Here is a 12,562-nt window from a genome sequence, read left to right as displayed (position 1 = left end):
ACCTTAATTTAATTTTAATAGATAGAAGATCACATTAAAATCAAATATGGGATATGTTTACAAAACCGAAGATTGGAGTCTAACTCACTTTTTACTAGTAGTAATGAATGAAGAGACTTATAGCTGATTAAGAATTTGAATTCAATTTTGTTCTTACCGAGGAACAACACGACATATTTTATCACATTAGAAGTGGATAAGCATTTAGTAAGTTTTAATGAGATCTTTAATAATGAGAAGTTGTGTACAACGAAAGAGTTCAATAAAAACTTCTTATTTGTTGTTAAATTTGACACATAATTTCTATTTGAAATTAATTCTGTTATTTCCATCCGTTCCAATTATACTCATTCAAAACGATGTCTACAAATCTCATTTAAATATATCACCATAGAATTCTCTTCAAAAAAATTACCACATTTCTTTTATTTGTGGTTTCTTATAAACCAATAAAGAACACTCGGTTTGAGTGGGTGGGTTTTCATTTCTTTGTGATATTCTCAAGTCAAATAGAAGATATTAATTATCTTGATAACGAATAGTATGGAAATTACACAAAATGGAGGTCTAGGACAAGTTCACTGAAAAATTTGGGATATACGATAATTTACTTCCAATTTCCATGAATTATTTATAAGGTTAAATGACTGAGTAAAGAATTTTTGCAACCAATTAATTCTATCAAATGGAAATTAACAACTCCAAAAATATTTCCAGGTTGAGCAAATTTCACAATTAGCAACGTTCGCTGAAGGTTTGTTAGATTACCATAGCCAGTGTACAGAAATTTTGAAGCATCTAACTGAAACATTATCGGAAAAGTAAGTTAATAAGAAATTACTCAATATTTTTTCCAGCTATTTGGATTAATGATAATTTGAGATGAAAAATGAAAGCTTACTTCATTATTTGTCATGCAAACGTGTTAGCATGTTTTAGAAACAATCTTCAAAGTATTATAATCTGCATTTGTGTTCTTAAAACCAGTAGAATTAAAAAACACAGATTTTACACCATAAAATAGTGAAAATAACTTTAATACTTATATATAGTGGAAATATCAACTTAGGTTTCTGTATAATTTGAAACTTTTGTAACTAATAACAGAGCAATACAATGAGCAAATGAAGTTCATCGATTCATGAAGGATCTTACAATTGCAACCTCATCATTTGGTACCGGTTTTTTTACAAATTGTAATTCTAGGATGAAATCTAATTACTTTTAGATACAATCAAATGTCAACACTTCAGCTAATCTTCGTCTTTTGTTACTGGTATTTAAGCTACTGGGCAAATTAACGCACCACTTTAATTCATCTAAATATTTACAATTTAACCTCATAATAAAACTTATTTAAACTGAAATAATAATGAATACCTACAAATTAGTTGAATATATTACCTTACGTAACCTTAATTTACCTTATTTTTTCCATAAAAGTTTGTTTTTTCTGGAAGGCATAAATAAGCTATCATACCTCCAAATTAAAAAGAAAAAATCAGTAAAACAGAATAATTGCATATGGGCCAACCCTAGTTCCTAGGCTCTCCTCTACTTTTTATCACTGCATTCATGCGTCGCGGCATGCTTGACATTAAATATTCAACACAAGTTTGCGGTATATTCTCCCATTCTTCAATAGCGATTGGTTGTGAATAAACCAATGAGTCTATCACTTCGAATCTTCTTTTTAAGATAGTCCCATAGATGTTCTATAGGATTCATATCCGGACTGTTAGATGGCCACTCTAATAAAGGGATATTGACATCATGTAAGAAGTCAATAATCTGTCCAGCTACCTGGGGACAAGCGTTTTCCTGCATGAATAATAAATTAGGCTCAACAAACGGAACAAAAGGCTTCATATTCTCGACAATAATATTGTCTAAATAACATTCATAGACCTCGTACGTATAGGGACCAATTCCTTATGAGTATCGAAGCAAATTCCTTCCCAACACATTTTAGACCCACCATCAAGAAGCACTTTAGGAGGATATGACAGCTGGCCAACCTTTCTCCTTGCCTTCGTCAGACATGCTCACGTGCATCTGGAGCTTTAAGGCTTTCATCGAAGAACAGAACCCGTTTCCAATCATTGATGGTCCAATTTTGATATAGTCTTGATTTAATGTCTGAACTATGCAACGCTTTCGCCCTTGTTCTGGTCTTAGATGATATGAACCCGTTTTATTATATCGCCTCACTATGCGACTGATACTGGAATGATGTCTTCCCAACAAACCAGCAACATACTACATTGAATATCCTTCATTCAGGAGAGTCGATCCTCGCACTGCCTCCTCCATTGACAAATTTCTTTGGCGATTAATTTTTTACTTGATATAATCCCAGGTGAACTTCCAAACAAGCATTTAATAAAAACAATTACAATCAACAGCTTGCATCTAACAGAAATTTTGTTTTAAGCAATTTTTGAGACAATGTTAACACAGTTTTCGTCTAAAACGAGGTTTAATACAAATTACTGTCAAAACAAGATTATGTGATACTATAGTTAACTTAAATAACAACTGTCACTGTCAAACAAGGTCTTGTTGTACAATAAATAAAAAATATGAGTGATGTGTTAATTTTGTCCAGGAGTTTATATACTTCAGTTGTCATTTTGTAGAGTTGGTAACAAAACAGAAAAAAAATGATCATCATATGCAATATTTTGACGCATTGACATATCTTGCTTCATATTTCATAGTTTGATTGTAGTCGTGTCTCTTTGAAAACTAGGCCCATGATTTTTGAACATTTAATCAAGCACTTTGGTTTGCACCTTTTAACGTCACTAAACACACTATGAGCCATACTCCGTACATAAGAGTGCTGGATACACAGTGATGACGTAGTGTTTCGGATCGTTTTTGATGATGATAGTGTGAGGATTGCATCTTAGGTTATCATGTCTGATTGAAAAGAGAGTCACCAGTAGAATTCGCCATAATCAAGTGGATCAGTTGTTTGTCAAGAGAGTGCCTTAGATTGTCTCATACAAGGTATTTCCATCCATCTCCGCAGCGCCTTAGTGATGTAATAGAAACAATTTTGGCTATACCAACAATAGATTCTTGGTCCATTGAAAGATTTGCCGAATGTGGCGAGCGAATTACTCTCGTAGTTGCCCGAGTGACTGGACACCATTAGCTTTTTTTTCACTCCAGCACAAGCCTAGAACATACCGTTTCAGTCGCTATGGCTTGTATGGCTGCTCTCCTGTATAAGCAGATTGAGATAACTGTATTTCTATGGCGATGATTAAGTATTGCACGTCCACATTCCATCGTAGCCAATACTTTGGCTTGGAAAACAGTGGCAAGTTTCTTATGTGAAATGAATTCACTTATTTCGAGATGTCTTAATCCGACCATTCAACCTGTGTACCAGATGGCTCCATGTCAAGCAATCTTCTTCGACCAATTGGATATTTGTTGTTTACCAACTAATATATGATTGTGCGTTAATATCACTTTGTTTCAATCATTATAAAATAAATCCATTTTATTTGATTGTATTGAAATGAAAATACACTATCTGAACTTAAAATCGCAGATGATAAATTATTAAATAGGGAGAAGAGTTATTGAAGAATTAACGGTTTGTATTGACAATTTTTTTGTTTGTAGGACAGATGAAGCTGCTAATCGTCCAAAGGTCGAGTTTGTTCCGAAAACTCTTCACGACCTTCATATAGAAACTGTACAGGACGGATTAAATGGTACAAATAATCACAATAATTTATTTAATCACAGTAGTAATCATCACAGTAATTCAAATTTTTTAAGCACCGGCGGTAGTGGGCATATATTCAAGAGGCCCGCACCAAAAACAGTTCCTATCAAAACAACAAATTACAATAATCACCCGACTCAACCACTACCTGATCCTTTTGATCCTTGGAGTTACCCTCAAGGTATTTTCATTTTTTTTATTTTTTTTTTCGAATTATTTTTTGAGCTGCCGAATTCAAGAACATAAATTAAATAATATTAAAAAATAATTGAATATGAAAGTTTCGTTGCTATTAAAACGTTTTCCATAAAGTTCGCATTTAATTCGGCATCTCTTTAATCTTTTTTTTAGTTTTAATTTTGACTGACTTTCAGTTGGTTACTTTTTTATATTTTGTTTTTGTTTAGTTTAACATAACAAACGAGAAACAGGTATATGTGATTTATTAAAACTCAACTCTAATAATGTTTAGGGATTTTTTAAATCCCAATTCATGTACATCTTTTATCATTATTCCCTTACAGCATCATTAAAGACTTTGAGCAGGCCCAAACTTGTTATGTCCTTGGCCCCCTTCATCATTCACATGATTACGCCCATCTTTAAACTTTCGACACCATTCACGCACAACACCATAACTCATGAAGTTTTCCCCATACACACGACTCATTCTCCGATAGATTTCTGCAGTACTATGGCCTTCAGCCTGTAGAAAACAAATCACACTTCGCAATTAACACTTGGCTGGAACATCAATAATGGCATACATGTTTACGTGGCTGTAGTACAACGACGACTGACGCCTAAATGTCAACAATGGCGGAGGGTGTAGTGCGAGAGCTTCGCAGTCCTCTACAGCGCATGCTAGCTTTCTTCTGCGAGCGTAGCGTCTGCACAGAGCGGTCGGAGGTTGAAAATAAAACGGCTCTCGTATATTCTGCAATAAAAACTGCTCCACTTTTTTGTTGAGCCATCAATACTTTTATTCTCGTTTCAATAGCAAATGCTTAAACTACGATAAGATTCAGATCTATAAAAAGATCTTAAAACTTCTATATTCTATTTCTCGCTTTCTTTGTAGAGGTGTCGTCTTTATGAACCTGAAGATAGTTCTTTTTATTTCCAACCCAACTGCATTAAAATCATACGTGAAAATGTTGATCATTGATAATTTCCTTTTCAATTATTTCTCAAGGCCTTAGTGATTCTTATATTTTTGTTTTATTTCTTGGTTATAGTCTCTAAAACACTATTCATAATTTTCTCAAATAATACATACAAACACTTCCAGAATTCACTACACAGTATATTTTATCTTATGTATATTAGGTGTGCTGAAAATTTCGTAGATTGACAAATAGGTGGCACTACTGGTCTTAAATCTATATACAGTTTAGTTAGCCTCAACATTCATAGCATTTTGAGTGAAACAACATTTATTAGTTTGTAAAAATGGATGAAAGGTGTTGATAAGGTATTGCTGTTGGCAAAATAATACTATTGAAACCAAAGCTTGACTTGATAAATATTATTCGTACTTTGCGCCAGGTAACTGAACAGTTTGGAAATTAAGTTTAAACGAAACGAAACGAAGACCGAAGACTACGCACGCAGTGGACGCCTAAAAGATGTTATCACCGAAGAAAACGTCAAGAATATCACAGAATAATTTCGGATAGCTATAAAGTAAAGCCGATTGAGATAACTGAGACTCTAACAACAACGAATTCTGAGCATTATTTACAGCTATTCAATCGTAATAAATTAATTTTTGCCACGATATGTAACAATGGATAGAACCTGGCTGTATCAGTTCACACTGGAGTCCAATCGGCAGGCAGTCGAGTGAACTGCACGTGATGAACCGACTCTGAACCGTGGGAAAACATAAAAGTCGGCAGACAAGGTTGGAGCATCAGTATTTGGAGAGACACATAGTATTATACTCATTGCCTATCTTAAAAAGGGAAAAACCATAAACAGCGACTATTATTTATTATTATTGGAGTGTTTGAAGTACGAAATAGTTGAAAAACGGCAACATTTTTATAAAAAGGGAAACTATGTCACAAATCAATAAAAACTATAGCAATATTGCATGAATTAGGATTGCGCATCCACCGTATTCTCCAGATCTGGCCCCCAGTCGGTTCTCAGACCTCAAGAGAATAGTCGCTGGACAGAAATTTTGGATCGATGAATAGGTTATCGCCTAAACTGGAGGCTATTTTGAGACTAAAAACAAATCACACTAAAAATGGTATGCATGAATTTTAAGACCGCTATAATCATTGCATCGCCCTCAAAGGTACCTTTATTGAATAATAAAATCAAAAATTAGCTGTTTCTTTATGCTTGTCTACGGACTGCTCAGCCCATCTGTTAGGGTACACCTATGCAGTTTCAAACCCAATGAACAAACAAGTGTAAAGTTTTTTTTATATTCAGACAATATTTTTTAGGATTATTTTTATTGTATTTGTTTATTTGTACGCTATTTCTGATCCTCTTATTCGATCCTTTCCACTATTCTAATGTAATTACACTTTATACATTCTATTTCAAAATATTGTAAGGTTAGCAATCATCGATGCTTCTCTTCTTTCAGGTTATTATTTTCTATTAAATAATTTGGCTTTGAAATCTCAAATACGCCTAGAATTTCATTTTTCGTGAAAATAAAATTCATACTTTCATTAATAACCACTGAAATTGATTCATATTTCAAATAGCTACAAATAACAATCTATTTTAAATATTGCTTACAGATTTTCATTCGCATTTAAACCCACTTAGATATCACAAATATAACTTTATAAAGAGCGATTGGTGGTTCACATTCAATATTGATGATGATATATATTGCTTTTGTTGGATTCAAAGTGGCTGTTATTTGTCGACAATACGATATTCTCAATTTATGATAATTTATATTTTTCAATCAAACTTGTATATTCAGAGCCTACATTCAATTTATTTGCGTGCTGCCAGAAGTTTTTTGTACTTATCACCAAACTATTTCATTCATATCATATTTTTAACATAAAACTTGGTTGGATAATTAAGTTTTTTTCCCTGAATTCCAAAATGGATTTCAAATATTTAAGTTTCATTAAAGCGGGTATTTACAATAATGTCTTGTATTTGTGGATACTAGTATCTTTTTCCGCTTCTACCCTTTCCACCTTTAAAAAAGTTCTGGTTAGCTTGGTGTTTTTGATTGTGTGTAGTGGGGACGTAAATATTTTGACACTCCTCGGCAAAACCGGTCACTGATTTGATTTTAATGTTTTCGTTTTAATTTTAGATTGATTTCTCAATAACAGTGCAACACTGAGATGAAGCGTATATCCTGAAATTTATAACACCCTGTGGAATGCAACAGCTATAGGTTTCAACTGGAAGCACATTGATCCCTGATCCTTTACGACTATTTTGTTTGTTTCCGAAATTAACGTTAAGAACTCGTACTAGATTCTTTGTTTACACTACCACTATACCAACACAATCGAATTTTTGTCTTTAGATACGTTTACCTTCAGTCTCCTAGGGGTAATCGAAACCCGTGTCAGACATTGTAATTGTTAGTGTCTGTGTAGTGGTTATGGCTCCATAACTTCCAACAACAAATTGAGAAGTTGTTTTACATAAAATAAAACCTTTATATGTGACGGAGGTTTTTTGGATTTAATTACCAAGATATCGTCTTCAATTTGCGTCCTATTCACGTATGAGTCGCGATTTGTCTACGACCACCTGATGGTCAGGAACGTGTTTAATAGAGGTTCTATGATATACATGGCACTAAAAGCTAAAGAATCGTTTGATCAGATTGCAGTTCTGATCTCGACCCGTTTGAGTATTTCTGGGACCGATTTCAAAGATGCATTCATTGCTGAACTACTTCACCCAATAACTTCCATAATCTGTGGATTACTCGTCATCAAGAATTTGATGCAATTTTACTAGCATTGCTTACAAACCTTATCAATTTTGGCCAACGGTAGGTAATACTAGATATTCACCATTCAAATTCTTATAAGAAAAATTCTTCTGTTTCTGGTAGACACCAATTTATAAAACTGTTGTACTCTTCATATATGTTCAAATTCAAATATGAATGAAAATATCTGACATATAACTGTTACTGAAAAATCAATCTAAATTTTAAAAAATACCAAAATCAAATTAAACTTTAGTGGCTGTTTTTTTGCCTGGGAATTTATATAATTCAACATATTAATATATCGTGGCGAAATCAACCAATATGTCATTTTTTTAATTGTTAATATTAATAAAATCCGGTAATCTTGTTGACCACTGTATGTCTTCATAAGCTGATATATATTTTGAAGAAAATGATACTCAAATTGATTCATACATAATGTGGTTGTGCATAATCGTATTGTGCAGTAAAAAGTTCCATGCTTCTTGAAAAATGTTATTACATTGATACATCGCATTACAAATTTCCACTCTTTCACATTGGCAATTGGAGTCAAATTATTTATAAATATATGTATGTACTCTTATGTCCTCACATGTAGGTTCAACTGAGATACATTGTGTATGCAATTATATGTGTTATTGTTACTGGATTTTGGATTATAAGCATGTTACTTCCAATTATCAAAGATATTAAATAGAGTTTTCAACAATATATTTTTTCTATTTTCCAAATATTTCTCAATTCAAAATGTAGCCATTTAATAAAGACATAAAAAATATGAAACTTGAATCTGTTTTACCATAATTCCTTAGTAAGTCTATTTCATAAACTAGCTTTATAGAATTTTAAGATATAAACTTATTGTTTATAAGATATATGTCTGAAGAAATAATATTAAATAAATAATTTGAATTTGTAATAAAAAAAATTAAAATAGGTATGAATATTTAGTCGTATAAATATGTATGTAACTATGTATATTTAATTTTTTATGGCTCAATTCAGTTGATGAGTAAATAAAATCTAATCACGGTTAATATTTTCTATACTATAATTTCCATAGGAAGGATAATTATAGATGATGTGAAAAACATACTTTGTTCTCTATTTTCATTCCACCCTTTTGAATGATTTCACTCTTGATTCCGGAATATATATTTAGATTAACCAAAAAAACAACAAATCAACTTGGCATATATCCAAATTTTAAATCTCGCTTAGGCTGATGATGAGTGAATCTATTTCTAATTGAGAAAAAAAACATGTTTATATTTCCAAGTGAGTTCGAAGTAGTCTTGTACGGGTGTGTTGAGGTGTTTGCGAAGGTGCTTCGATTCGAAAAAACTGGTTTGAAAATCTCATTACCTTCATCTATTAGAACTGGTGAATTATCTTTATTTTCTATTATTTTCTAGATTCAATTAATTCCCTATTTTAATCAGTAGTTAATTTAAATATGTATTAACTATTATTAAGTAACTGAGAGATATCACAAACAAATGTATCTAAAATTACAAGTTTCATATATATTTTTGAGCAGTGTAATAAAAATATCTTCAACGTATGAGAATTGAATATTATCAAGATTTTTGATTTAACGCACAAAAACTTCCTCATTTCAATTACCAAATTTCACTCATTCATGTTACTTTCTATAATTATTTGGTTTTGCAAAGTTAGGAAAAGTTATTCAAATTATTAATCGACTTTTAAGATTTGAAGAAAATCGTGGAAGTCAATTTTGGTTTTAATTATTGTAATTAGAATCTTCAAATACTTCGAATAGAGAGTATAGCATTGAAATTCGTGATGCACTACATTTCACCTTGGATACAATAATATTTAGATGTTTGATTGAAGACATATTAATAACGTGCGTAACAAATTTATGTAAAACAAACATTTCGTATGGATTTTATTTTTAAATTTGGCTAAATAATGTACATTCAAACATTCGTTATTTATAGCAGAATGTGATCTCACACAATCAAAATAAAGTTGGGTTGTGGGTGGATAAGTCAAATGGTTCATTAATGTAACCCAGACCGCTAGTGAATACCGATTTTAAGCACTTTCGCAAACAAACCAGGATTATTGTTAACACTTTAAAGAAAATTTGAAAGGAGCTATTTCTGATATATATTTTTGGTTGTAAATTGGTAATAAATTTAAATAATAAACTTGTGTTTTCAAGAGCTGTTATTTTTACTGTATAATTATTACAAATAGCGATTCTCGACCAAAATATATGTTAAAAGTGCTCTTTTTCATTTTTTTTAAAATTGACACGCTAATGATTAGCAGTAGATAGAAACATGTCATTAACTGCTCGTTTTCCGTTATTTTTGAAATGCTTGACGTGCTGTTCTGACAAAGATGTGTTGTTAGGCTCTTCTCAAGTGTCTTCACCTCAACATAAACCATACCAACTTGAGTTGCATCCAGGACAACAGTCTGCTAATGGTAAACTCTATTTCTCTTCACTGCCTTCTTTTCGTTTGTAATTGTGCTTGTTTTTATGTTGCTGTGTTAATGTGAAAATAAAAAATTAATTTTATCTATCTAATAAAATACTGGACAAAATCAAAAGCGGCAAAAATAATATCGAAACAAACAAAATGTACATTCTGGAGTCTATTAAAAATCTGCAGGCTCCTTGGAAAATATTTCATCCGGTTTCGAGCTTTTTGTTTTGTCTGGCGCAACGAAATAATATTTATTGTCACAATTTCATTAAAAATTTTACAACAGAATAAAATTTAACTTACCACTTACCCTGCTAAATATTTTGAATACCTGATACTATCTTATTGAGATCACATTTTCTGTAATGAATAGAAACATTAAATGTTTTATCCATTTTTGTTTTCCTGGCTTCCAATGATGTTTTTAAAAGTAAAATGAAATAAGTTTTACACAACAATCAAATACAGATACTCCAGTACAATAATAATTTTTTTTAAATCGTCAAAAATACAGAGTGACATTGAAATTATTTTTAATTTCAAATTAATTTTGATTTCCCTTACAAATGAATACTAGATTTTTTATTTAGTACTAAATCGTTTTCACTGTTATCTTTCTAATTATTTCAATATCTTGCTGTCATTTTTTTGATAAAAATTATATTATTCATTATAGGATTTATGTTCAATTTTGTGTTTACCTAAAAATATGATAACACATCCAAAATTTAAATTTTGTACCAAGAGCATTCAATATTTTCAAATTAAAATACCCGTATAGAACTCTGCCTGGTAAAATGTGACCAATATCTTAATAAAATTGAATTTACAGAAAAATATTGGACATTTTAGCTCTTAATTCCTGTGTAAGTGTATTTTATCTGTTAGAAATAGTGTCTTTGTTATATATTATTTTTACAGTTACAGTAGTAACTTAATAATAGAGCTATATGACTTGATGAAATTTATTTTGAATAATATTCAATTTTGTTAATTTGTAGCATCACCGTTACCGTCCCCAATGAAGTCTCCTGCCAGGACTCCTATGAATAGGCAACCATGTTGTACAGCTCTCTACGATTTTGATCCCGAAAACCCTGGAGAACTTGGATTCAAGGTAAGCTATAATCACTTCATACATTCAACTTAAACAACATATTTTAACATGGTATTAAAAAATATTGTCGAAACATAAATAGTTTTCATCTGTTGTAACCAAACATTAATTCCTCTAATGCTTACATGGACTAAAATATATATTTATGTTTAAGGAAAATGAAGTGATAATGCTTCTGAATAAAATCGATGAAAATTGGTTCGAGGGTAGTGTTAATGGTCGTACAGGATATTTTCCAGTAAATTATGTAAGAGTGGATGTACCATTACCATGAACCACTGGTTAAGTGAAGAATCAGGAACAGCCCTTTATAATTTATTTAGATCTTTCGTGCACGTTACTTCTGTTTACTTGCCGTTTGTAAAAATACTTTGTTTATAGATAAATTCAACTGCACTTCAAGAAGTGAGATTAAGCCATATATATGCGTATTATGTGATAGTGATTAAACAGCATTTAATTTAGTTAGATAGAACAAAATGTACTGAATTTTTAATATGTTCAGAATCTTCCTGATATTGAAGTTTCTTTCCAATTTTGTACATATAGTATATAAACGTACTCGAGGAAGTTTTAATTAATTTTAAAGATCTTTTAAATGAATTGAATGTATGTGTGTTTGCGTGCAGTTGAAAATTGTGTCATTTATTGAAAATAAAAAAAAATACCAAGTGATCCACTACATTTTCTCTTGTGAAAAGTTGAAAACGTTTTAATCTCATATTTAGAATGTACATACTCTTCGAAAATAATGTCTTGCTTTTTTTATCAAATAATAGAACATTTCGGAAACTAAATCGGATCACATTCAGTGTTGTTCGGAAACTGATCCAGTTAATCGGGTCATAGTTATAAGATATGATCTTTTCAGCCCTGGTAGACCAGTGAGTAAATGCGATCAGCTGACAGGTCATTCTATTCGTCTTATGGTTCCTGAGGAGGGTAATTGATAGGTTACCGAGGTTTGTGGCTTTTATACTTTTAGTAATTTCAACATAAAAATAGTTTATTTGTTTCAAAATTTAGTGTACAATCCTTGTTAGTAGGTAAATCGTTGGTAACTATTAGGTAACAGTGATTAGAAATTTGGAATCTAATATATAATTTAATAAATAAATTAATTAATAAAATAATAATAATCATAGGTTTTGGTAAATCAAGTTTAAAATTTGAAATGTCTACTGAAAATTGAACGTGTCATTTGGAAATTGATAAAAATCTTGTTCTTGGATAAGATCCGTGATCAGTTGATCTAATTAATTCAGGGTCATAAGTTGCCGAAA

At 31.2% G+C, this 12,562-nt stretch overlaps 1 protein-coding gene across 19 annotated transcripts in view; it reads left to right on the top strand.

Moving 5' to 3' along the window:
• LOC130891898 (endophilin-A) overlaps positions 1-12,300 on the top strand; it is a 106,299-nt gene extending 93,999 nt beyond the window's left edge. For 7 of the 19 annotated variants that reach the window (XM_057797007.1, XM_057796992.1, XM_057797016.1 and 4 more), the window contains 5 exons: positions 718-821; positions 3,643-3,929; positions 10,086-10,160; positions 11,164-11,279; positions 11,434-12,300. In XM_057797007.1, the coding sequence (XP_057652990.1) occupies positions 718-821; positions 3,643-3,929; positions 10,086-10,160; positions 11,164-11,279; positions 11,434-11,553 (702 nt within the window). In that variant the 3' untranslated portion in view covers positions 11,554-12,300. Of the gene's footprint in view, positions 1-717; positions 822-3,642; positions 3,930-10,073; positions 10,161-11,163; positions 11,280-11,433 lie in introns of all 19 variants that reach the window. The other 12 variants (XM_057797112.1, XM_057797135.1, XM_057797069.1 and 9 more) reach the window with 4 other exon arrangements.
• Positions 12,301-12,562: the final 262 nt, after the last annotated feature.

The sequence above is a fragment of the Diorhabda carinulata genome, chromosome 1, assembly GCF_026250575.1.
Source record: "Diorhabda carinulata isolate Delta chromosome 1, icDioCari1.1, whole genome shotgun sequence".
Classification (NCBI taxonomy): Eukaryota; Metazoa; Arthropoda; class Insecta; order Coleoptera; family Chrysomelidae; genus Diorhabda; species Diorhabda carinulata.
This window is presented reverse-complemented; position numbering and strand designations above follow the sequence as displayed.